Source organism: Pogoniulus pusillus, chromosome 1 (genome assembly GCF_015220805.1).
Source record: "Pogoniulus pusillus isolate bPogPus1 chromosome 1, bPogPus1.pri, whole genome shotgun sequence".
Taxonomy (NCBI): Eukaryota; Metazoa; Chordata; class Aves; order Piciformes; family Lybiidae; genus Pogoniulus; species Pogoniulus pusillus.
In genome coordinates, this window is record NC_087264.1 from 17,739,129 (window position 1) to 17,766,478 (window position 27,350).

At 47.4% G+C, this 27,350-nt stretch overlaps 1 protein-coding gene across 1 annotated transcript in view; it reads right to left on the reverse strand.

Moving 5' to 3' along the window:
- RIN3 (Ras and Rab interactor 3) overlaps positions 1–27,350 on the reverse strand; it is a 51,810-nt gene continuing 24,460 nt past the window's right edge. The window contains exons 5-9 of the mRNA XM_064142649.1: positions 24,098–25,570; positions 21,970–22,278; positions 11,529–11,660; positions 3,099–3,262; positions 1–1,295 (exon numbers count right to left, since the gene is read on the reverse strand). Coding sequence (XP_063998719.1) covers positions 987–1,295; positions 3,099–3,262; positions 11,529–11,660; positions 21,970–22,278; positions 24,098–25,570 — 2,387 coding nt within the window. The 3' untranslated portion in view covers positions 1–986. The remainder of the gene's footprint in view (positions 1,296–3,098; positions 3,263–11,528; positions 11,661–21,969; positions 22,279–24,097; positions 25,571–27,350) is intronic.

The window sequence follows — 27,350 nt, forward strand, 5'->3', positions numbered from 1 at the left end:
TTCTGTCTGCAGATGCATGAATTTATTAAAGTAGTCCCAGGTGGGACTTGTAGATATGAAAACATTAGAGAAAATGACATCTGGGTAAAAAGGAACAGGAATTTAATTCTAGCTCTTTTTGACTTTTGGATTTTAATCTGGCTTGCTACACTGGGAAAACTACTAAGTTCTTTACTTATTTGAAAGTAATTGCACCATATCAGACATGGTAATAAATAAACAATCACCCAGACACTATCACACAACCACTGTGCTTAAAACTACTGCACACATAAAACTGATGGTGAAGGCTTCCAACCTTAAAGGAAAACTCATTGATGAGAATGGCTGTGCTACCTGATTTCCGTGACAAATACAGGGCAGAAAACGTGTTCTTAGTGAGGGTAAGGCATTCTCTTGCATGGCCTGTACTGATGTGGATTTCAAAGGCAATGACATACTGCAGGCAGTAATCCAATGATGGAGTTCTGCTACGGGTGGCAACTCTACTCCACTGAATGCATCAGGCAAGACTTGGTTTATTCAGACTGGTTGAGCAGATGCTGTAAGGCATATATGCAGTGTTAGCTCCAAAAAAAGACAGAGGTGGTGCAGACCTTTCACAAGTCTTGTGCACAGAGGTGACTCACACCTGCCACAATTTGTTATGGAGTAAATGTCCACTTTTTTGCAAGATCTCCAGATTTTCTCCACTCTCCACTTAACATTCTGCAATGTCAGCTGGCTGCCAGCAGGAAGTTCTGAGGTTTGATACTTCAAGTTTTCCAGAGGATGAATGTTCTCCTGAATACTTTTTATTTCTGCAAAGGAACTCTGCTGAGAAATGCCCTGTATTCAGACAGTATATACATTTAGCATATTTGCCCTGTGTCGAAGGCTATGCTCCAGAGGTCATCTGAGGTCTAAAGATACCAGCGGATCTCACAAGATAAACTATCCAGCCCTTCCAAGACAACTGCAAACACAACAAAAGAGCAGCATGGCAGTTAGGGAAAGTCTGACTCGTTTACAGTTGGAACCAATAGGGTTTCATGGTCTATTGGTTTATAAATAAAATGAAAATCTTTCTTGGTTTCACACTTCAGCAGGGAGGCTTTGACACGGTGAGGAAGGGCATCTTTGTCCAGCTGCAGCCAGCGGTCATCAACATAAACGAAAAGCCCATAGTCCTTGGGATGGGAGACTTCAAACTTTTCGGCACACTGCTGGCTCAGCTGCTCAGCTGTGGTGTCGTTCCGGGAAGCAAGTGTCCTTGACTGAGCACCAATTTCCAGAAAAGAGATAGAGATGAAATCCTGAAGGGAAATATGAAGGTAGGTCTTGCAGTTAACACAGAGACTTACGACTGAAGGAAGTAGAATTCAGCTGCCTAGAGCTCCTACACTCACTCTCCAATGCCCTGGTTATTCTCTTTTCTCCCCTCTAAGGAACAAGCTCTGAATCACCAAATACTTATCTAACAAATACTTAACCAAACAATCTGCCCTGTAAAGATACAAAACTGAAAGCTTTTTTCTGATTTTGGTGAAGATCCTTAGTGAGCAGTCTACAATTTCTCCCATCTTTCTACAGAGTGCAAAAAAGTAACAGATCAGAATAACCAAAAGCCTCAGAGATCTGTCCTGAAACCTCCCTGCCTCGCAGAAACAGGAAAGGACTGGCAACACAGTGACTTGTAACTCCATCAACTAAAGAGCATCCTGAAAGTATGCCCTCTGCACTTCCTTCCATCAGTAAGAAAAAAGCAAAAGAAGTTATGCTGAGAAGGCTGATTTACTTTCATCCTGTTCAAGAAGTAATTACTGTTGGGATAGTTTCCCCCTTGCCAAACTCATGGGGAACAGAATCTATATCAGCTTTAACCATAACGCAACATGTGTGTTTATATCTGTGAAGTTAAAAAAACTCCCAACCTATTTGATGAGAAAATACTCAGGTTCCCAGCAAAAGTGAAATTTGCCTAGTATCTGGACTATGGGTATCTAAATGGCGTTTATGGAGTATCACTGCAGACGAGTAAGCAGTGTGCAGGGGCACACTGAACATCTCAAGCAAGCCATTTACGTCCACCAACGTCCACCAGCATAGGCTTGCAGGTCTCTGCTACTACCCTTCAGCCAAAGGAGTGGAAAGCGTCTGTTACACTGCTGGAGGCTTTGGAAATGTCTTGGAGAAACATACCATTTGCTTGCCCAGGTATTATGCTCCATGCTAGGTACTTGCTATCAGCTACTGCCACAGCAGCACTTGGGACAAGATGGATGTCTGATGTGTCTCAGCCACCATTCACGTGTTCTGGAACTGTTTTGACTGCAGTGTGGGACATGTATTAAATCCCATGCTTTCTCAAGGCTATACGGGCGGTCTATTCCTCAGGAGACTCTCCCCTGGCTTTCCCCTCGGCATTCACAGCTTTCAGTTTTGCACCGAGTGCTTCACAGAACCTTCCTTTGCTGCCTCCTAGTGGGTGGCAATTTGATCACAAGACGTGGGGCTGGCAGGGCATCCTGCCTGCCTGGTCCTGCACCTAGCCTCACCATGGCTGAAGGCCCAGAGCACCCTCCTGAGACCTTCTTCCACTGGTATATGGGCTTCAAAGCAAGCCAGCCGTTGTGGGGTCTGCTCTGCAGGCAGACTGGAGATGCTTGTCTGACCAGCCATTGGGATGTCTCAGGCCCTCCTACAGCTCCTACATGCCACATAGGAACTGCTCATATGTAGCCTGCTCACATCTCCTTAGCCTAGCCTAGGACTTTCTTAGTCCCTAAGGATATGGAGCACAAGGTTCTCTGCCTCCCTGCTGCAGCTGTCCTCATGTGGAGGCTCCTAGAACATCCCCTTCAAGAATGAACAACGAAATCACCCTGCAGTCACATTTATAATGATATTATTATGAGGGCACTTAAAATACATTAACAAAAAAGGAAAGCATTTCACTGATGTGTGTTTATTTAAGATCTGGAAACCTTGCACCATATGTACTCTATTTTTTTTTTAATAGTAATTTGGGTTAATTTTGATTCAAATGAATTATCATTAATGGAGAAAGCAGCATGTTCATCTTTCAGGCTGCTACCCTAGAAAGTAATGCCAGCTACCTGAACTGAGGAGCGGGAAGCTCGGGCTTTGTTCAGAGTCCTGCGTCGTTCCCAGCGGTGAATGGAGTCCTGCACTTCCATGCTAAGCTGCCTTGTGATGGAGATTTTGTCGTAGTTCTTGATGTGCTCCAGGGCTCCATAGGTAGTAGTTAAATAATAAGAGCCTGCAAAAGGAGAAGGTCCTGGATGAGCAGTGCACGTGTATGGGCCATTCATTTTAGCTTTTATCCTGCCTTCTTTTGCCCATGCAGTGGCAGCTGTTCGACACTTGCACTGTCTGTGCCTCTCTGTGGGGGGTGCAGGGGAATCTGAAGTTAACCCAAGAGAAGCAAGACTTAATGATCACAGTGTCCTCTATCCCTTTCTGCTTCACAGCAATGTTGCTGCCTAGATCACTGAGGTTGTAGATGCCCTAGGAGTTATTGCAAACTACTGCAATTAACTGCTTTCACAAACAAATCCAAACCACTCTTATGGCCAGTCTAAATCTACCCTCTTTCAGTTTAAATCCTTTGCCCCTTGGCCTGTCACTATAGGGGTCAGTAGGAAGCTTTTATCTGTCTTTATACATCATAAGGCTGCAATAAGGTCTCCCTGAAGCCTTCCTTTCTCCATACCGAACAATCACAAGTCTCTCAGTCTTCTCTCACTGCAGACCTATTTCAGCTGCCTGATCATTTTTATGGCCCCACTCCGGACTCACCTCAACAGATCTGTCCTTCCTGTGCTGAGGACTCCAAGTTGAACACAGCACCCCAGGTGAGGTCTCACCAGAATGGAGCAGAGGGTGAGAATCATCTCTCTTGCCTTGCTGACCACACTTCTTTTGATTCATCCCAGGATACCACTGACAACACTTAGAGCCTTGTTTCTCTGTGGGCCAAGCACCATTGAAGGTTGTCTCAAACCTCCAGGGACAAGCCATTCTCTCCTGCCACCTCTATCGATTAGACAGGGATCCCAGCTGTTTGGCTAAGAGCAATTCCTAGACAGTTTACAGCTGTGGGATAAACTTTGGTAAAGCAGAGAAATGGGATAAAGCAGTAAAAGCCTGTACCCTGTCCTTTTCCCTCAAATTCCCTGACTGCTGTGGTGTTAGAATCATAGAATCAGTATGGGTTGGAAGGGACTACAAGGATCATCTAGTTCCAACCCCTCTACCATGGGCAGGGACACCTCACACTAGATAAGGCTGTCTAGAGCCTTATCCAGCCTGGCCTTAAATACCTCCAGGGATGAGGCTTCAACTATGTCCCTGGGCAACCCATTCCAGGGTCTTACCACCCTCATGGTGAAGAACCTCTTCCTAACACCCAGTCTGAATCTACCCATTTCTAGCTTTGTTCCATTCCCCTTGGTCCTATCACTACCTGGCATCCTAAAAAGTCCTTCCCTGGCTTTCTTGTAGCCCCCCTTAAGATACTGAAAGGTCACAATAAGGTCACCTCAGAGCTCCCTTCTCTCCAGACTGAACAGCCCCAACTCCCTAAGTCACTTGGTCTTGTTGAACTTCATGAGGTTGGCTTGTGTCCACCTCTCCAGCCTGTCAGGGTCCCTCTGGATGGCATCCCTTCCCTCCAGCTGTCAGCCTCACCACACAGCAAATCTGCTAAGGGTACACTCAGTGCCGCTGTGCATGTCACCGACAAAGATGTAAAACAAGACTGATCCCACGACCGATCCCTGAGGGACTCCACTGGGACATGGACCCATTGACAGCTGCTCTTTGGATGTGGCCATTAAGCCAGTTCTTTATCTATCTAGTCATCCTTCCATCAAACTCATGTTTAATCAGTTTGGAGACCAGGATGTGGTGTGGGACAGTGACGAAGGCTTTGCTCAGGTCCAGGTAAATGACATCAGTTGCTTGCCCCTCACTGATTAATATTGTGACCTGTTCATAGAAGGCCACCAGGTTTGTCAGGCAGGATTTGCCCTTGGTGGAGCCATGCTGGTTGTACCAAATCACCTCTTCACTATTCTCCTGTCTCAGTAGTGCCTCCAGGAGGATCTGCTCCATGATCTTACTGGGCACAGAGGTGAGACTGACTGCCCTGTAGTTCCCTGGTTCTTCCTTCTTGAAAATGGGAGTTATGTTTCCCCTTTTCCAGTCAGTGGAGACTTCACCAGACTGCTATGACTTTTGGAATATAATAGAAAGGGGTTTAGCAACCTCATCCACCAGTTCCTCAGCACCCATGGGTGTATCCCATCAGGTCTCATAGACTCAAACACTTTCAAGTTCTTCAGGTGGTCATGAACCTGATCTTAACTTATGTTGGGCAGTTCTTCCTTCCAGTCCCTGTATTATCTTCCATGACTCCAGGAGTGTGGCTGGAGGCCTTTGCAGTGAAGACTGAGATAAAGAAGACAGCCTCTTCCATATCACTTATGACCATTTCACCTGTTTCCTTTCTGAGGGGGCCCACCCCTCCCCTAGTCTTCTTGTTACCATTAATGCACCTGTAGAAACTCTTGGTGTTCCTTTTGACCTCCCTGGCTAGATTCAATTTAAACTGTGACTTGGCTTTCCTAACCAGATCTCTTGCTGCTTGAGCACCTTCCTTATATACCCCACATGGTAGCTGTCCTTTCTTCCACTCTCTGTAGTTTCCTCTGAAGTGACTGCATGTCCAGGAGCTCTTGGCTCATCCAGGCAGGCCTCCTAGCATTCTTTCCTGTTTTTCTCTTTGTTGATATACACTGCTACTGGACACAGAGGAGGTGATCCTTGAACAGTGACCAGCTATCCTGGGCCCCTCTCCCCTCTAGGGCTTCATGATACTTTGGCCAGTAGATCCCTGAAGCGATCAAAGTCTGTATGCCTAAAGTCCAGGGTTGTAAGCTTAGAATACCTCCTCCTAGTTGCCCTGAGGATCTTAAATTCTACTGCTTCATGGCCACTGCAGCCAAGGCTGTCCCCGAGCCTCACATTAGCCACCAACCCTTCCTTATTGATGGGAACAAGGTCCAGCATGGCACCTTTTCTTGTTGGTTCCTCTACCATTTGGAGGAGGAAGTTGCAATCTCTGCAATCCAGGAACATCTTGGATTGCTGATGCCTCGCTGTGTTGTCCCTCCAGCAGATGTCAGGGTGGTTGAAGTCCCCCATAAGGTCCAGGGCTTGTGATGGCGAAGTGGCTTCTATTTGCCTGTGGAGGGCCTCATCTGCTTGGTACTGCTGGTCAGGTGGCCTGTAGCATACCCCTACAGTAACATCACAGTATCCTGTCTTGCCTTTAATTTTAACCCATACACTCTCAACCAACTCATCACCCATTCCCAGGTGGCGCTCCATTGATTCCAGCTGATCACTGATACATAGAGGGCAACACCTCCTTCCCTGCCTCTCCCTTCCAGAAAGCCTGTATCCATCAATCCCTACAATCCAGTCAGTGGAATCATCCCACCACGTTTCAGTAATGGCCACTATGTCACAGCCTCCCAGCAGTACAGTGACCCTTAATTCATCCTGTTTATAGTGCTGGCTGTAGCAGCTGCAGCAGCAGGGGAAGCAGCTGGACTGTAAGATCAGGCTTCAACAACAAAGATGAAGACAAGCCCTGACAAAATGACAGAGCTGAATATGAGGAAGCTGCTGCTCTGGTTGCAGGGCAGCCTTGTGTCAAGGGCACAGCCCCAGCACCGGGTCAATTAGAAGTTCTTGTTTTTCCGGCTGCCCTCAGGGCTCAGCAGAGTTGCTAAGGCAGCAGAGCAGTGCCCCAAAGGCAGCAGGGACGAGGATGCATCCCCCAGGGACTCCAGGCAAGAGTTTGCCTGGTTTGCAGCTGGTCAAGGAGTCAGGCCTCAGCAGAGGAGTGCTCGCATCGTCTACAAGCTGCCCTACCGCCCAGCCCGCGGCCCCGGCCTGCTCCCCTCCCCTGCTCCACTGTCCTGCTCCCCTCGCCTGCTCCACTGTCCTGCTCCACTCACATGCTCCACTGGCCTGCTCCACTGTCCTGCTCCACTCACCTGCCCATTGTCCTGCTCCACTCACCTGCTCCACTGTCCTGCTCCCCTCGCCTGCTCCCCTCACCTGCTCCACTGTCCTGCTCCCCTCACCTGCTCCCCTCGCCTGCTCCCCTCACCTGCTCCACTGTCCTGCTCCCCTCACCTGCTCCCCTCGCCTGCTCCCCTCCCCTGCTCCACTGTCCTGCTCCCCTCACCTGCTCCACTGTCCTGCTCCCCTCACCTGCTCCCCTCGCCTGCTCCCCTCCCCTGCTCCACTGTCCTGCTCCCCTCCCCTGCTCCACTGTCCTGCTCCCCTCGCCTGCTCCCCTCCCCTGCTCCCCTCGCCTGCTCCACTGTCCTGCTCCCCTCGCCTGCTCCACTGTCCTGCTCCACTCACATGCTCCACTGTCCTGCTCCACTGTCCTGCTCCACTGTCCTGCTCCACTGTCCTGCTCCACTGTCCTGCTCCCCTCCCCTGCTCCCCTCGCCTGCTCCACTGTCCTGCTCCCCTCCCCTGCTCCACTGTCCTGCTCCCCTCACCTGCTCCACTGTCCTGCTCCACTCACCTGCTCCACTGTCCTGCTCCCCTCCCCTGCTCCACTGTCCTGCTCCACTCACATGCTCCACTGGCCTGCTCCACTGTCCTGCTCCCCTCCCCTGCTCCACTGTCCTGCTCCCCTCGCCTGCTCCCCTGCTCCACTGTCCTGCTCCCCTCCCCTGCTCCACTGTCCTGCTCCCCTCGCCTGCTCCCCTCCCCTGCTCCCCTCGCCTGCTCCCCTCCCCTGCTCCCCTCCCCTGCTCCCCTCACCTGCTCCACTGTCCTGCTCCCATTGCCTACTCCCCTCGCCTGCTCCCCCTCACCTGCTCCACTGTCCTGCTCCCCTCACCTGCTCCCCTCGCCTGCTCCCCTCACCTGCTCCACTGTCCTGCTCCCCTCACCTGCTCCCCTCGCCTGCTCCCCTCCCCTGCTCCACTGTCCTGCTCCCCTCCCCTGCTCCACTGTCCTGCTCCCCTCACCTGCTCCACTGTCCTGCTCCCCTCACCTGCTCCCCTCACCTGCTCCCCTCACCTGCTCCACTGTCCTGCTCCCCTCACCTGCTCCCCTCGCCTGCTCCCCTCCCCTGCTCCACTGTCCTGCTCCCCTCCCCTGCTCCCCTCCCCTGCTCCCCTCCCCTGCTCCACTGTCCTGCTCCCCTCACCTGCTCCACTGTCCTGCTCCCCTCGCCTGCTCCACTGTCCTGCTCCCCTCGCCTGCTCCACTGTCCTGCTCCACTCACATGCTCCACTGGCCTGCTCCACTGTCCTGCTCCACTCACCTGCTCCACTGTCCTGCTCCCCTCGCCTGCTCCCCTCCCCTGCTCCACTCCCCTGCTCCACTGTCCTGCTCCCCTCACCTGCTCCACTGTCCTGCTCCCCTCGCCTGCTCCACTGTCCTGCTCCCCTCGCCTGCTCCACTGGCCTGCTCCACTCACATGCTCCACTGGCCTGCTCCACTGTCCTGCTCCCCTCCCCTGCTCCACTGTCCTGCTCCCCTCGCCTGCTCCCCTCCCCTGCTCCACTGTCCTGCTCCCCTCCCCTGCTCCACTGTCCTGCTCCCCTCGCCTGCTCCCCTCCCCTGCTCCCCTCACCTGCTCCACTGTCCTGCTCCCATTGCCTACTCCCCTCGCCTGCTCCCCTCCCCTGCTCCCCTCGCCTGCTCCCCTCACCTGCTCCACTGTCCTGCTCCCCTCACCTGCTCCCCTCGCCTGCTCCCCTCCCCTGCTCCACTGTCCTGCTCCCCTCGCCTGCTCCCCTCACCTGCTCCACTGTCCTGCTCCCCTCACCTGCTCCCCTCGCCTGCTCCCCTCACCTGCTCCACTCTCCTGCTCCCCTCACCTGCTCCCCTCGCCTGCTCCCCTCCCCTGCTCCACTGTCCTGCTCCACTCACATGCTCCACTGTCCTGCTCCCCTCACCTGCTCCACTGTCCTGCTCCCCTCACCTGCTCCCCTCGCCTGCTCCCCTCACCTGCTCCACTGTCCTGCTCCCCTCACCTGCTCCCCTCGCCTGCTCCCCTCACCTGCTCCACTGTCCTGCTCCCCTCGCCTGCTCCCCTCCCCTGCTCCCCTTCCCTGCTCCACTGTCCTGCTCCCCTCACCTGCTCCACTGTCCTGCTCCCCTCGCCTGCTCCACTGTCCTGCTCCCCTCGCCTGCTCCACTGTCCTGCTCCACTCACATGCTCCACTGGCCTGCTCCACTGTCCTGCTCCACTCACCTGCTCCACTGTCCTGCTCCCCTCGCCTGCTCCCCTCCCCTGCTCCCCTCCCCTGCTCCACTGTCCTGCTCCCCTCGCCTGCTCCCCTCCCCTGCTCCACTGTCCTGCTCCCCTCACCTGCTCCACTGTCCTGCTCCCATTGCCTACTCCCCTCGCCTGCTCCCCTCCCCTGCTCCCCTCATCACCTGCTCCACTGTCCTGCTCCCCTCACCTGCTCCACTGTCCTGCTCCCATTGCCTACTCCCCTCGCCTGCTCCCCTCGCCTGCTCCCCTCCCCGGGGCTGACAGCAAAACGCGGCGAGCCAAAGGGCCGGCCAGCTGCACTGGATCCCAGGCCTTGCCCGTACCCGCGATCCCTGGGCTCGCAATAATGGCAGCCGCCTCTAGATGGCACTTCCACACCGACCAGACCCGGCAGCAGCCCGCCTGGGGTGTCGCAGCGCTGCCCGGCTCTGGCGAGCTCCGGGCTCTGCAGCCAGTTGCATAAGCTGCGGCTAAGACAGCTTATTTAAGAGCGGTATTTTTAGAGCACCATTAAAGTTTGGTGTAGCGAAGGAGAGATCAAGACATTGCGATTTGCCTTTCCATACTTGGGTGGATCCGATGGGGAATGCACCATAGCTACATAGACCTTCATAAACCAAATGACTCTCTTTTTCTTTACTGTCTCCCACAAAGTGCTGCTGAGAACAGGCTATCAAGACTGGAAATTCCATTTCCTCCCTCCCCCCAGATACAATTACTACCCTGTCTCATCTGTGATTCAGTGTTTCTCCTGCCCTGGAAGAGTCAGAAGTGCCGATGATGGCACCTTTGACCTGGTGTAGTCCTTCCCTCAGAATCCAGGGAGGAAGATCTCCCAGTCCCCAAGGACAGGAATTCACTACATTGCTAGCCTGAGCTCCAGCCTGGTAGTGTGCCCTGCTGAAACGAAGAGCCTGTGGGCAGCATAGTCAGCAGAAGCACTACTTCTGCCAGCAAAATGCTGTGCTTAAGATAGAATCATAGAATCAACCAGGTTGGAAGAGACCTCCAAGATCATGCACTCCAACCTAGCACCCAGCCCTAGCCAGTCAACTAGACCATGGCACCAAGTGCCTCATCCAGGCTTTTCTTGAACACCTCCAGGGACGGTGCCTCCACCACCTCCCTGGGCAGCCCATTCCAATGGTAAATAACTCTTTCTGTGAAGAACTTCCTCCTAACATCCAGCCTAGACTTTCCCCAGCACAACTTGAGACTGTGTCCCCTTGTTCTCTTGGTGGTTGCCTGGCAGAAGAGGCCACCCCCCACCTGGCTACAGTGTCCCTTCAGGTAGTTAGATAGCATTATTCCTATTAACCTTTCTTCTCATCAGGCAAATTAGCCTGTGCAGGAACCCCTCACTGATATGATGATGTGGCTACTGCTTCAGTTATTGCTTACTTTTCCCACCTCTGCACTGAGCTGGGATGACAAGCTCTTACAGACTTCTAGAATAGAATCACAGAATGGTTTCAGTTGGAAAGAACTTTTAAGGGTCATCTAGTCCAACCCTCCTGCAGTGAGCAGGGACATCTCTAACTAGCTTTATCTCCCTTTTATATAAATAAAATTAGTCTGCTGTCTAGGGCTGCTTTCTAGAGCCTGAGTATTTACCAAAACTGAGTCTAAAATAAAACCCATTTTTATTGTTTTAGTGGCTACTTGGTGAAGAACTATCTGTCTTTCTAATTCAGAGTGCTTAACCCTGTTACTGCTTCCAAAGCTATATTTAAGAAATCAAAGGCTCACAGTTCCCTAGGATGTTTATCCCTTTAATAGCAGAGGTTTTTATTCACATTCAAACCCAACATTCCTCTTTCCTTTCTCCACTATGATACTCAGCCAAAGAACAGTCACTGTCACTCAACTTTAAAAGCAGAGTGCCATGAGAATGATGTGTGGCTTCAAGCAGTTTAAGAAACGTGCACTTTTCTCACTGGATTAAATAAGTGTCCACACTACTAACTGCAGTTTAATCCAGCAACTCACTCCTCATTTATGCTGGGTCTTCACCTTTCTAGTTGGTGGCTAAGAACTCTGCACTGCTAATAACAGTTAAGGTGTCTGGCAATAAATTTTGAGCCTCAGATTTGAAAAGCTTGGCCAGAGCTTATTGGCAAAGCCTAGCCAGGGCCTTGCTGACCCACCTCTGCAAACACTGATTTCCAAAATCAATATCCCAGGAGAAAACACTGTACTCTACCTTCTCCTAGCTGCAGAGCAGGGTCCATGAGTTCCATCATATACTCCACATTTAGAAGGACTTCAGTCAAGTTGCTGCGAGCCAACACATACATGAGCACAGGGAGGAAGTCATCTGCACCATGTGGTTTCCCTGAGCAAAGAGAAACACAGAATGGCCCAAATAAATTCACCTTGAAGACACATTCCCATACAACAGTAACAGTATTTGCTCTGCAGACTTTAGCTTGCATTACCTGAAGAGTTAAAGCCTGAAAGGATAAAAAAAAAAAAAAAAGAAAAAAATGCTGGAAAAGGGAAAATTAGTTCACTGAAGAATAATTTGATTTGCTTCAAGTCCAAAAAGATAAACTTGAAAATCTTTGATGAGCTCCATCTTTGCCATTCTTTATTAACTGGAGAGAGAAAAACTCAAACAGACAAGGGACAATGCTTAAAGAGTACAAAGGCTGTCAGTCTGGCTCTCTGATTTGACACTGCCATCAAGTTTGCAGTTCACATTTTCAACATTAGCAATATATTTGTCTAGATGTATCAGAGGTATCTATTCTCTTAGGCTCACTCTATGTTTGGGACCAAAGAGCAGAAAATACAATTTGAGACCTTTTCTTGACTGAGGACTTGGGTGTTTGTCTTCCTTCAAAAGGCAAAATATTGCAGTACGTGTTCCTAAGTAAAACTATCTCCCAAGAGCTAGGATCTAAGAGGAAGGATCTTTCCAGCCATGGTACCATGGTGTCTCACACTGGACTTAAGTTTTTGGACGTGATATGCAGCAGGTGCTACAGGAATGGATCCTCATGGGGTCAAGACTTCCTGTGCTTAAAACACTCACATCAACAGAGTGATCATAGAATCATAGAATCAACCAGGTTGGAAGAGACCTCCAAGATCATCCAGTCCAACCTAGCACCCAGCCCTAGCCAGTCAACCAGACCATGGCACTAAGTGCCTCATCCAGGCTTTTCTTGAAGACCTCCAGGGACGGTGCCTCCACCACCTCCCTGGGCAGCCCATTCCAATGCCAATCACTCTCTCTGTGAAGAACTTCCTCCTAACATCCAGCCTATACTTCCCCCGGCACAACTTGAAACTGTGTCCTCTTGTTCTATTGCTGGTTGCCTGGGAGAAGAGGCTACCCCCCACCTGGCTACAATGTCCCTTCAGGTAGTTGTAGACAGCAATGAGGTCACCCCTGAGCCTCCTCTTCTCCAGGCTAAACACCCCCAGCTCCCTCAGCCTCTCCTCATAGGATTTGTGTTCCAAGCCCCTCACCAGCTTTGTTGCCCTTCTCTGGACATGCTCCAGCATCTCAACATCTTTCTTGAATTGAGGGGCCCAGAACTGGGCACAGTACTCAAGTGATCTTATATGTAACCTGTAAAATCTCTTTGGAGTTTCTGAAGGCAAAAAAAAAAAAGGTACATGTAAACAGTCACCATTATAAATAATTACTTAAAATAGAATCCAAACATAAGCTTCAGTGAACATACAGCAAAGAACACCGAGAGAATTTTTCTTGTTTGAAAGATGCTTTCACTTTCCATCAACATGTCAGAAATTCATCACGGATAACCTGCAACAGCAAATTGCTTAACAGGTTTCCCAGCATCCAGGGCTAACCATTGCTTTCAACCTAAGCCCAGAGCGCTTTTATTCTGAATGCCCTCTCTCGGACAGCAGGTAGTTTTTCTCAGCTGAGCACTTGGATGAATTTGGTTTCACAGGCCACACGTGTCTCACTCTACAACTGTTTGCCTTACCTCAAAGAATCAAAGCTACCTTTGATGTAGCTTTGCCGAAAATATGGTCTAGCTATTTTTGTCTCACAGTTCACATGCCCTTCCCATTTATCACATGTTCCCACTGACTCCTTTTAAATCTTTGCCATGAGTCAACTTTCCTCTTTTGTGATTCATAGATGATGCAGATTCTCCAGCAACAAAGAAGGACACTCTTCTGAAGCCTCAAATAAGCAGGAGCTTAGCCACTGATTAAATAAATAAATAAATGGTATGGCTTTAAAATAAACCCAGTAATATATCTAGTGAACAGAGAGTTGATCCAGTTAGAGTGCTGAAGGCTGAGAGACAGTCAAGGCTGTAATTCAGTCTGTTTCTAATGGTCCCCACACACCACAACATAATTTATTTAACAAAACCTGGATTAACTCTTTCAATTCTGTTTGCTTTATTATGGATGGACATTTTATTTGTTTGTTGTTTCCTTGGCTTCAGCTCTTTGAAAGGTCCAATTTGTTACTGTTGTATGTATTACCTTAGAACAGGCAGCTTAGCATCAGAGCTATTTCATACTGGTTAGCAAAAAGAGATGACACAACAGACATGAAAACATACTACAAAAATGGCACAGAGCACAGCTTTGTGATCCTTTTGACCTGAGTGAATCAGATGCCAACAGATTTAGTTCTGTGTACAACTAGTGTAAAGGAAGATGAAGTAACAAAGACTTTGCTAGGCTCATTTCTTTCCTCTTCAAAAACTTCTTCTTCCTAATGTAGTATTTTCTGACCAGTGGCATGGATTGGGTGCTTCTGATTTCCTGAAGGCCAAGGGATTTCCAGGGTAACACCAACAGTAAAATTTTCTCTTCCCTGCCACTTTATTTTTGTGACTAATTGATATTGTGTCTGCTAAGGTATTCAAGAGCTATTTCATAACATTAAGTCCTACCCACTGGGAAAAAAAAACCCATCTGTTTTTATTTTGTCAAATGTCATCAAAAGCTGTCACCAACCAGCCAGTGGTCTGACTAACCAACACACGGAGCTTAAACAGAAATGTGGAACTAAATCCCAGCCATCAACTTCCAGTGTCAACTGAAATGAAAGTTACAAGACATTTTTCAAGAACTCCTACAGAATCTCTCTATTTCTACTGGCTCTAAGTGTTTCTATTTACGAGCAAGCACTGAGTCAATTATTTTTCACTGCTGCCTATCTCCTTTCTATTAGCTGATTTAGCTGCTCTGCCCACCAGCCCTTGTTATAGATGTTTCTCAACTTTAAGATTTCATAGAACTATTAGTGGTCTCCCAGCTGTTTATATGGCTTAAATATGAAAATCTGATGTACAGTTTCTTTTTGAGTAATAAACTCTGAGTAGGGATGTCTGGCTGCAGTAATGGAGAGAGTACTCATCCTCCATAAGCTCTATGCTCATAACCTGCATAAATCACTAAACATCACTTTGATCCACTTGGGGGAACACAAAGCCTGATTCTTAAATACCCACATCTGTAGCTAAAGCTGATGTCATTATGAGCTGCAGGTGTCAAGGAGAGTAAAGTTAATCATCGAGGATCTAGTTCTGACTCTACATGTTGCTACAAACTTGAAGTGTCCATAGATCTACAGAACAGTTTGGGTTGGAAGAGACCTTAAAGATTTAGTTCTACATCCCCAGACTCTCCCATCATGGGCAGGCACACTTTCCACTAGACCAGGCTGCTCAAAGCCTCATCCAGCCTGGCCCTGAACACCTCCAGGGAGGGCACATCCACGACCTCCATGGGCAATCTATTCCAGTGTCTCACCACCTTCATTGTAAAGAATTTCTTCCTAATGTCCAGTCTAAATCTACCCTGCTCAAGATTAAATGCACTCCCTCTCATGCTATCACTACAAGCCCTTGTACATAGTCCCTTCCTGGCTTTCTTGTAGGCCCCTTTCAGGCTGCTGCAAGGTCTCCTCAGAGACTTCTTACCTCCAATCTGATTAGCCCCAGCTCTCTCAGTCTGTCCCCATAAGAGAGGTGCTCTGGCCCTGCGATCATCTTCATGGCCCTCCTCTGGACCTGCTCCAGCAGCTGAATGTCCCTCTTACGCTGGGAGCACCATAACTGGATGATGCAGTACTTTAGGTGGTATCTCATGAGAGCAGTGTGGAGAGGGAGAATCAGCTCCCTCAGACTTCTGGTCATACTCCTTTTGATGCATCCCAGGAATGCCTGGTCTTCTGGGCTGCGAGAGCACATTGCCAGCTCATGTTGAGTTTTTAATCAAAAGACATCCCAAGTCCTTCCCCTTGAGACTGCTCTTGAGCCACTCCTTCCCCAGTCTGTATTTGTGCCTGAGATTGCCTTGACCGAGCTGCACCCACCGCTCAAGCCTGTCCAAGTCTCTCTGGATGGCGTCCCTTCTCTCCAGTGTGTCAACCAGACTACACAGCTTGGTGTCATCCACAAACTTGCTGAGGGTGCACTCAATCCCACTGTCCATATTGCTGACAAAGATGTTAAACACTGGTCCCAGTACCAACCCCTGCAGCACACCACTTGTCACTGGTCTCCATTTGGACACTGAGCCATTGACTGCAATGCTCTGAATGCTCTGAATGCAGCCATCCAACCAATTCCTTATCCAGGAAGTGGTCCACCCCTCAGGGCATGACCAGGATATCATGTGTGACAGTGTCAAATGCTTTACACAAGTCCAGGTAGATGACATCAGCTGCTGTTGTCAGTGCTGCCTAGGACAGGTCAGGCCTGGTATATTGTGCCTACTCATTGTAGGTATCACAACAGCTTCTTTCTGATGACTGCACAGGGAGCCAAGGATAGGTGCCTGAGTGGGCAGGACTCTGAACTTCCTCTTGTTCTCCTGAACTTAGATGCCCCACAGGCACAGAGGCTAGCTTAGACCATCATCCGTAAGACTAAGAGTGGCTCTGAGGTGCCCTGTATCTCAGGCCATCCATGCCACTCCACAACAATAACAGATGCTGGCAGCAGCTCAAATATGATCAGAAGCAGGAGGTACAAAGTTATATGAAACAATGCTTGTGACCCAAAACACCCAAGAGATTGGTTCTGCTCAGTATTCTGCAACCCACACGCCCTCTATGCCACGAAAGGCACCAGGTCACTAAGCAGTGTCCATCTGGGTACTGATGCTCTTTGTGGGCTGCTGCTTCCTCAGGTCCACTTTCAGCCTGGGGCAGAGCCAAGTTCCCAGACCTGCATGCCTAGTTCCATCTGTGATCTCTCATAAGAGAAGTGTTTGCAGCTGAGAGTTAAATCCAGCTCTGACCTGCTGGTGGTCACAGTGACACTGAGGCTGAGCCTGTTTGTTCAAGGTGGTGTTGTCCTACTGCAGATATCATTTGCTTGCTTTATTTACCCCTCTTCCCTGCAGGATCAGGGAACATTTATTTCATAAATATCTGTAAGAAGCTTAAAATAAGCCTTCTTTTCTGCCATCCTATTATGTTTATAGCAAAGCAAATACAATGTCAGCTCCTGGCTGGGATACAGCATTTGGATGGAATGACTATTAATTAAATACACAATTTAAAGTGACTGGAATTCTGCCCAAGCCTCCATAAAGAAATTACAGCCTATTTTAACACATTTATGCATTCTTTTCCATGTATATTCTAACAACCATCAGACAGTGATGATGCTCTGCATCCTGCTCAAACATTTTACAATCACTCCAATGATGTCTAGGAGCAGCTCTCCAGGAAATATGAATTTTACCTTCTATTTCTGGCTGGGAAACCTGAGGTACAGAAAGGTTAACTGAAATGTGTTCAAGATCACAAGAAAAGATTGTGGCCATCCTTCCACTCCTTAGCATTTTTCTGTCTCTTGTCCATCCCATACTACAGCAAAATTCAATTTATGGTATAATCGTATTAAGAGACTTAATGCATGCAGACAGCATGAATTCATTTCAAAAACATATTTGACAGTTTAGAAGAGTTCATTCCCCTTGAAAAATTCAAACTGGCTTCTTAATTCAGATGTAGCAACTGTGCTAGCCAGGAGAGGAAAAAAGCAGAAAACCAAAACCCAATAATCTCTAGTCCCTCAGTGATCATGAACAGTAACTTAAATGCAAATATTCTCTTCATAAGACAACAAAGCCAAACTGTTATGTATGGCTTTGTTTTCCTTCCCAAAAGTGAGTAGTGAGGTGGGATTGATCAGACTTAGTTTTAGGAACTCATAGCATCAGTTCTACACAGGCTGATGAAGTATTTGAGGCCAGTTTCCCTTTCACAGGCTCAGCTATCCCACTGAAGACACACTTCATTTCCATGTCTCTGTCATCTGCAGAGCGGTATAGGAGTGCATAATAATATTAGTGCAACTAATATTCAGCTCTTCCATTCAACAGGGATTATGAACTTCATCCTAAAAGCTAGGGAGGAGATTCCAGTGGAACATACATCTCATCTTTCCTCATCTTCCAAAAGTACATTATGCATTAGCCATGCAAAACTATGCGATGCAAATTATTACATCAGATGTTTAAGGCGCTACAACCTAGCCAGCTCTATTACTAGTACTGAGCTGGCTTTGCACTATATGCTTCACCTCCCTGTGCAGTTCAAAGATTCTCCAAAAAAGAAGCTTTGTAAAACCTTAGGTAGTGCACAAGTTAAAAATGTTGCAGGAAGAAAGTTGTTCCTGTGCTCATTCTTCAGGAAACTCCTTTGAAAGCAGTCTCTTTTATCTTTTCAACTTCCAACTTAAGCTTAGAGTCCTTCCATACCTGATTTTCTCTGCTCATAGACTGACCAAGCTTGGCCTGTTTGCCTTACAGTATTTGTGCATAAACTGACGCCTGCTGCTGTGCTATTTTCCTTTTACATCAGTTCTCTTCCACAGAGTGTCAGCTCCCAGGTAGCACAGGGCTGTGAGCTGCAGGTTTGCCACTGCCAGCACATACCACACATACTGCAGATTTGCATATTGTTTATCACTTTGAAATTGTCACTTGTGCTTCTGATGGAGTAAAAAGCAGAGTTTCTCATTCTACACCTACCACACAATATGCCTTTGACATTTTGTCTGAGGAAAGGTATTTCTGAGCGATAAATAACGAGCAGTTTGTTCTACATAAGATTACAATGATGCTGTATAAACATATGTGTACCCAACTTTTCCTGAGGTACTGGGACGTGTCTCACGAATGTAGGAACAGTCAGAGCTGGGAGCTCACAGCTCCCTGTGAGTCCTGCCTCTTGCTTCTTCTAATGTACAGATTTGAAAAATGCCAGCCAGTTTGCAGGGGAGGGGCTCGGTGGGTTTCCAAACTACTTCTTTTATTCTTTTAACTCATATTACTCTTACTAACTACTCCCAGTATTTTTAGAAGGCAGGTTACATATTTTTTTGATCATAGGTCGCATTTTTGGAGGCATATGTTGCTGGTATTCAAGTTTGCACAGAATTTGGAAAAGCTCAGTGAGACACTGCAATGCTATCATAATCATCCCTTTGAGTACGATTCACTTACTAATGCCACTGCCTACACTCAACATCTGAACCAGTACCTCTAAATTCCTTTTATAACCACTGTTGAACTTATCAATATCATCAGTGGAGTTTGCCATGAATCATCTCACCCTAAACCAGACACCTACATCTAGCCACATTAATCAGCTGAACTCATTGACTAAGTCCCCGATGCCTATAATGAGAAGCTAGACATGATACCCATCTGTGGCCACCTACAGCTAGATGTAGCTGTAGATGAGTCCTACTTCAGTATATATCTGTATCTCGTGGTTGTACTCAGAAGTCTGTTGGGAGAAAAGGCTATTGACAAGTGAAATTGCCTTCCTGATTCCTTGTGGTGAATCAGATCTGCAAGTTGACTGCCTTCAACTTGAGGAAGAAATGTGAGCTTAAACAAGCAGGGAGTCTGACCCGTTCAGTTAATTGTCTGAGTATCAGAGGGTTCAACCACTGCCAATTTTCAGGCATGTTTTGTCATATAGTGTGAACTGAAACCAAACCAGAGCAATCATTTCTTAAAATGGCATTAATCAAGGCTGACTTAAATGTTTAATGGTTATTTCAGCAGCGCAAAGATGGCCACTATCACAGGAACAGATATTTTGAGAAAGCCTATTCCTAAAGAAAACTTGGTACATGCCTGGACACCCTGGCCAAACCTGGACAGCTGTACATGGGTCTCAGTAGGTTGAAAAACTTGTGTTTTCACAAGGTGCTTGATTTGGTGGTATTCACACTGCTTTGAAATCCTATTCTCAGGTCAGCTCAGCCTATGATCAGCTTAAGAATAAAGACATGGACAAAGAACTGGCCTGAGCTACCCAAGTGCAAAATAAACTGGACAACACAAGTAGTTATCACGTTACAAAAGTAATTTTTCTGACAGAGGTAGACTGACTCTGCAGCAGAGGGAATTAGTTTTGTGTTCCATTTGCTCCAATTTTGGAAGTGGAGGGCACTTTCTAGCTCAGCAGTGAGTTAGGAGGAGCTAAAACAAGAACAGACTGTTGCACAGGAAGCCAAACACGGCCTCTCCTCTTCCTGTGTCAAGAGCACTGCCCTGCCTCAGGACTGGCCAAAAGCCTAAGGTGCCCTGGGACACTGCTCTCAAGATGGGCAGAGAGTAGAAGGAGAATTATTATTTGAGGAAACCTGGTCTGAGCATGCTCTTCTGCACAGCACTAACTGGGAACTCCCTGCCAGAAAAGTATTTCAGTTTGGTGAATGTTTGTCTTTGCCTGGTGGAAAATCAAAGCGATCTGGGGTCAGACCTAGAAGGTGGTCTTCAAGATCATAGAATCATAGAATTGTCAGAGCTGGAAGGGACCTCAAGAATCATCTGGCTCCACCCCCCCTGCTATGGGCAGGGGCACCTCACACTAGATCAAGTTGCTCAGAGCCCCATCTAGCCTGGCTTTAACAACTTCACTCAATTTCCCCCCAAGGCCACTGACTTCTTGGACTTAAACTACAGCATTCTCCTCCCCTCAACTTATTTTCAGATCTGAATTCATTGGGGTATATTTCCTCAATGCCAGGCCTTGATATGCATCACTGATCATGTATACTGGAGAGGGAATTGGATGCATAAAGGTGAAATCAGCTTCTGACACCTACAACCTGCTTGCAGTAGTACTCAATGTGAGAAAACAGCTGAGCTCACAAAACTAAGGGCTTTGGTTAGCACAGCAAACCACAATGAAATCCTCTGATTTCATGAATGCAAATGTTCTAAAACATGTAGGTTTTCTGAAATGCTTCCCTTACCCTTAGTTTCTCTTGCACAAAGTGATGCAATGGCTTTTCCTGGAACAGAGAAATTCCAGCCACAAAGTCACAGGTGTTAGCTGAGATGCAAGGTACCACCAGCATTAGAAGAAGACTGTTCTGCTATGTGGGTTTTAATGAAGCATGCAAGCCTTTGACTATACAGAATTTATTCACAAACTTAACTGTTTTAACAAAGCCAGAGAAAATTTCTCTACGTGTGTCCAAATCTTCTCATAATACCTGAAGACAGAGGTCCTATGCACCCTAGATCTTAGGCTCAGGCCCTGGGTGCCTTCTAGCTATGCTCTTAATCTGTGTAGACTGGTCATTGAACCTCAGTATCACAGTATCACAGTATCACCAAGGTTGGAAGAGACCTCACAGATCATCAAGTCCAACCCTTTACCACAGTGCCCAAGGCTAGACCATGGCACCAAGTGCCACATCCAACCTTGCCTTGAACTGCCCCAGGGACGACGACTCCACCACCTCCCCAGGCAGCCCATTCCAGTGCCCAATGACTCTCTCAGTGAAGAACTTTCTCCTCACCTCGCTGCATGCTGTCAGAGGGATGATCATGAGGAGAGGCTCAGAAGGAGCACAACAATTCCTCTATAAGCATTCCAAGACTGTTTTCAGTACAAAATAAAGCAGAACACCCAAAAGTACCTTTGGAGACTGAATTCTTGAACAACTGCAGATGGTTGCAAATTCATATCTGGCCTCTCTCCAACTTTATGCATGGCTGGTCATCAGCTCACCAGCATACAAAGAAAGATGTTTAACTGGCAAGGCAGACTCCTGGAGGAAGAGGCTTCCTGGTCTATCTGTGAGTATATATACTGTCTGAAGGCCAAAGCCTTAACATGTACATTTAGTGGCTGGCCTGAGGTGCAAGTTATACTCAGAGCCCATATTTCCTCACACCAAAGAAGTGCCTCAATTTAGGCAAAACTTTAGGCAAACCAAATCAAGAGACTTTTTCCCAACACTCCTTCCTAGAATTTACTCTTAAGCTGCTACATGCTCAGACAAAGCTCTGAGGATTTGTGGAGAGTGCAAAAAGGACACTACCCATAAAGCACGCATTTATAGATAAGTGTCTTTTGGGAGTGGGTTTTTTTTTGTTTTGGTTTGTTTTGTTTGTTTGTTTTGAGTTATGGAGCTTAAAGTTAAAGGTTAAAGTTAAGCAGGTAACATCTTAGACCTGTTATTAGTGCAGAGAACTTCAGCCACTGAGCAGTGCATTCTGAACACAGTCTGTGGATAGCTGCTACCAAACACACTGACTCTCATTGTAACCTCCAATTTGAATACTACCACATCCACTGTATCATAAACCTCATTCCTTTGATACGTGGAGAAAGACAAGCGAGGGATACCATTTCTCTAGGAGTGCAGTACCTGGGTTTCCCTGAGCCATGGAGTCATAGATGAGTTTACAGGTCTTCAGCAAGACAGCAATCTTCTTTTCTGGGGAGTAGGTCTTGTGCATGGTTGTGAACTTGTGAAGGATCTTCTCCAGCACAACAGTTTCAGGCACACTGGTTGTGATGCCAAGGTCAGTGGTAGTTGTGTTTTGTATCACGAGCTGGTTGTCTTTCAGCTGCTGTAAAGATCCATCTTTGTTGTGGATTTCTTTTAAGTAAGAATCAATGGCTTCTTTTAAAGGTTTCAGGACACATTTGTACAAAGCTGTCTCAGCAATCACTTCTGTATAAAGAGGGAAGAATATCAAAGTCCATGAGAAAAACCACAGCAGTACAGGTAAAATTAAAACTCCCATGAAAGCATGTGGTTAGTTATTCAGGCATTGCATAGCTGTGAGTGGGGAACAGAAACTACATCCCAGTAAGTGTTTTGTTACCAGCATCCTCCAGAAGTCCCAGACAGATTTAAGATAAACATCAATTCACAGTTTCTGCCACTGGAGCCATAAGAGAGATCCTGCTACCAGCAGCCCCCCTCACTGTCTTTTCCTTACTCCTGGCTGTGACCAGTATGGCACAGACAGCAGAAAAGCCTGCTCTTAGGAAAGATGAGGAGTCTTATCTAGCTGTGCTTCTGTTCATAGCCTTAGCCTTACTGATGCCCAAGTAGGATTCATCTCATGTCCCTTCTAACATCTCCCTCTGACCTTTTCAAGATACCCACTTTGGGATTATATTAATTGCATCCTCAAAGTGCCCCTTTCTTCAATGTGACTGAAAAGGGGCTGTAACAACCAGCTCAGAGGCAGACACCAACATCCAGTCAGAATTTTCTCACTCTTACTCCTCAAGTGACTCTAATTTACTGATATTTAAGTCACATGCCACCTGCAGATGAGGAAATAGTCTGTGTGGTTTGAGCATTTGCTTAATATTTAGCAGGAGACAAAAGGAAGCATGAGAGACCGTGAGAAAGTCTGTTCTCTGACTCCTAGAAACCAGAGGCAGAGCTAGAGGGACTGTAAGTGATCCTCTTATGACCTCTGCACTAAGGCAAAAATGTCACTGACAAAAGAGTTCTTCTGCTCAGTCAGTGAGAAATGAATCAGAGGGCAGCAACAGTTATGTATACAAAATGCAATTATCATAAAGAATCCCGAGAATCAGTCAGCCTGAAGCAGATTCAGCTCTTCAGTGGGAATCTTTGTCATCCACAGGCAAAGACAGTCCTCCTTAGATGACTGGGCCATACCATCCTGTCTAAGAAACTGCCAGTGAACAGGGCTAGATGTAAACAGGGGTGTCTGTGTGAAGGTGAGGGGATCCTTGCACACACACTGCTCTACCAAGCAGAATAAGGACACTTCTTTCTGCCTCCTCTCTACCTTCCCCAACCGACATTCAAGGCAGACTTCTCAGTGCCTTAAAAAAAGGGATTATTTGAACAAAAATTGCAGGGGTTACACAAGGGGCATAAAAAGTGAAACAGTATTTCCCCTCTCCTACCTATGGCAAGGTTTGTTGAAGCCTTGGCTGGATGAGAAGGAAGTCAGCAAGGCCTGCTGGGACTGACAGCTTAATGCCTTTGGGTCTTGGCTCACCACTTAGCTGGGTCCTGCCTAATGCTGGAGCTGCAGCACCCCCTGGAATCCTACTGACTTAGGGATCTCATATACAGCTCTATGTTGGTTCCTGGGTCCTGAGGGAACAGTGTAAGTCAAAAGAGCATGCATGTGCATGCACACTTGTCTGCTTGTATGGCTTTGGCTGGGATAAAAACATCCTACATCTCTTTGTATACATATGTGTATCGTATCTCTCATGTGACTGAGACACTCATACATGTCTCTCTCACACAAACACACATCTCTTCTGCTTGAACTTTTCCCTTTAAAACATTCACAATGGGATTTTTCCCCCTCACTGGTCTCCAAGTTTTAGAGCTGCTCCTCCAAGTGCTGGCAGCCAACTCAATTTGCAGCCTTAAGCTTTTAGGAGATTGGTTTATAATTCTGTAAAGCAGAATCTGTGTCGGCACAATCCCATCTTCCTCCTCAGCTTCCCGAATCCTACCCAAGGATGAGTAAAGCACAGTCACCTACCTAACTGTTCCTCAGTGTAGGAGGCTGGGTCTATCAGAGATTTTAACTCAGTGCTCTGCACTAAGTAACTCTTCAGCTGTGTCATCATCATTCGGATTTCTTGTAACATCTCTGTGCTGGAACTCTGCTTTGCCATCATCTCTAAACTGTACACTCTGTAGTCCTGCACCAGGTTGCCAAAGTATGAATCCTTGTCCTGTGCCAGCTCCACTATCTTCTTCTGCAGCTTCCTGTCACTAGACAAAAAGACTGTGAAGACATTGGATAGGCTCACAATGGACAGCCTGTTCTTGGCCTTGCCCAAGATCACAGAGTGTGTCTTTTTACGAGAGGAATTGCTCAGCATCTCCAGGTCATCTTCTGTGCTGCTGGTGGAGTAAGAGTCTAGCTCAGATGCTGATGCCTGAGCCACGGTGCTGCCTCCTGGGCCCTCCAGGGAGGAGTGTGAACCTTTCAGTTCAGCAGAGCTGACTGACTTGCAACCATGTCCCATTTCAGTCTTGGTGTGTGAGCAAACGGCACCACTTTCCACTGTAGCTGAGCTGCTCTTGTGCAGTGTCTCTGCTGTGGTTGTGGCCACCTCTGCTGCTCTTCTTTCCTTCAGCTGGCAGGAGCTGGGCATCCTTGGTATCTGGGAAAGCTTCTTTCTTCTTGGTGGTGGGATAGGAGGTGAATTCCCTTTCTCCATGGCAGTGCTTTGTATCTCAGGCATGCCTTCCTTCTCTGCAGGTTCAAGCTTTGTCTCCTTTGATACAGCCCTTTCAGGAACCTCTCCAGGCATTTCTACAGCCTTTTTGCATGGTGACCTTTTATCTCTGCTCTCTGTACTTGTGTCTTGTTTTTCTCCTGCCTGTTCTCTTTTCAGTGTTTCACAACTTCCAGGTTTACCCACACAGCTCTCCTCCAGCGTCTTCTCGGACAGCCGCCTCCGTGGGGGGATGGAGGGCTGGGAGCTCTTCTTGGGGCGCACTGCTGAGGGCTCGTTGGCTGAGCAGCTCTGCTTTCCTTCTTTGTTGTCACCGCCCTCAATTTTCATTTCCTTGATGCTCTTTCCTAGTGGCTGAAGAAACAGTTCATTTTCACATGCAGTCACAGGATCCTGCAGGAGCTTCAGAGAAGATTTCTGAACAAGAGTGTGAGAAGGTGGAGGTGGAGGGGGGCGGCGGGGAGACCTCCTTTCAGCAAGCATGGTGGCAGGGGGAAGATTGTCACTCACAGCATGGCTTTTAGGAGGAGGTACATCTGGGCGAAAAGGATTACTGCACTCTTCTATAAAAATAGGATTCACGAACCACAGCCTGTCATTTCCTATTGACAGCTCAATTTCACATGAGCAGTGGTTTGTGCTACTTGCGAAACACTGAGCAGATCTTAAACTGTCTGCCTGGGCAGTGCTGAAAGCAGAATCTTTTGCTGGGTGGGACAAATCCTCTCTTCTTCTTCTTCTGTGGTTTAAAGAGGAATCCCAGAAATCTGTGAAAGAAAGAAAGAAAGAAAGAAAGAAAGAAAGAAAGGAAGGAAGGAAGGAAGGAAGGAAGGAAGGAAGGAAGGAAGGAAGGAAGGAAGGAAGGAAGGAAGGAAGGAAGGAAGGAAGGAAGGAAGGAAGGAAGGAAGGAAGGAAAAATGGTCTTAGAGAATTTGAACTGCTAATGGTATGTAAAAGCCTTATTTTTGTTGAAAAAATGGTACATAAGCTTTCACACCTCTGCACAAAAAAGTGTGAAGAAAGAGTTGCCTGTTTTTCATGTGTGAAATGTTTCAGACTAGGAGAATGAGCTCAGAAGTTTTACCAGAAGCCTCCTTCTTGCCAATTCTAGGACACTCATCTAGTGAAAACTGCTACTGCTGTGCAGCCTACAGAGTATGAGCAGGAAGGTACATGTATTAAAAAGGAATGATTGTGTAAAGGGGTCTGTGGCTTGCCCAGTGATCGCTGCCCTCCAAATAAAAATACCTGTGGATATCTGAGGTGGGATGCGACAACCCCAGGCAAGTTCTGTTTCCCTCTTGCTGACCGTGGGAAGGTGCAGAGTTGAGATAAACAGCCTGGATCCAACATGTACCAAGAGCACAAGAGACATCAGCTGAAGATGACTCTACTACGTAGCAAGTTCATGTGATAGAATCAGTTCCACACAGAGGTCGGACCTTGCTTTGCAATACAACTAGTCCAAACCCATGATTTCAAGTACATTCCACACATTAAAATTATCATTAAAGCCTATAGCTCTGGAAGACAAATATCCATCATTACATCCACTCTCTGTTCTGCATCTTGCCTTGACACTGCCTGCCTACAGGTACAGGATTGTGCAAAAGGCTGCATACACAGGAAGGTTGGACACCGAAGGATCAAAGAATAGTTAAGTACCTCAGTGACATCAACAGTGATTGAAAGAGGAAAATGGTGTTTCAGATGCAAGTAGTAATTCCCAGAGCTGAGTTTCCAAATCTGTTTGCCTTACCAGACTGATTGCTTTTAATCACTCCTACAGCTACTTATCCAAGATCCACTAGTAGAAGCATCAGGAAACAGAACTTTGCAAACCCCACATGTTCTGACCAAGGAAAAGCACATAAACCTCTGAGGCTCTTCACTGGGTGAGAAGTGCATAGATGCTCAGTTTCAGGGGCAAAGAGAAGATGGGAATTACTGGAAACACAAGGGTGCAGACAGCTATTTCAGCATCCATGCTCCCCAGACAAAGAACTGACACTGACAGCACACCCTTCTGAGTGAACTTCTAGGGGATGTGAACAGAGCTGTCACACATCACCTGAGCTCTGCCCTCTGCTTGGTGTCAAACTTCACTGCAAAAACATCACATGGTGGGCTCAAGAGAGGATGGATGCATCTGCACAGGTGTGAGATGACCACATACAGTACAGTTCTCAGGACAGTACCTTCATCTGTGTCTTCCCAGGAGACTGTTCTCCCTTTGGCTGCATCGGGGTAGCTCCAGACCATCACAGGCAAAGTGGCACAGTGCTGAGCTGGCCAGAGCCCGAGGCAGGATCTGCCTCTACTGCTTCCTAAAAACCAGCACTACAGAAAAGCTAAGGAACTGTGCTAGTTTGAGGCTAATTGGAATATTTTAATGAGAAAAAAATGGATCATAGGCTGTGAAAAGGAAACATTGGTGATCTCTACTACACTCATAGGCTTGCTGAGATGTATAAAAGCAAGGACACAAACACAGATAAGACAGAGTCTCTATCTGTTGGAGTCAGTGTCTGTGTTTTGTCCCTGGGC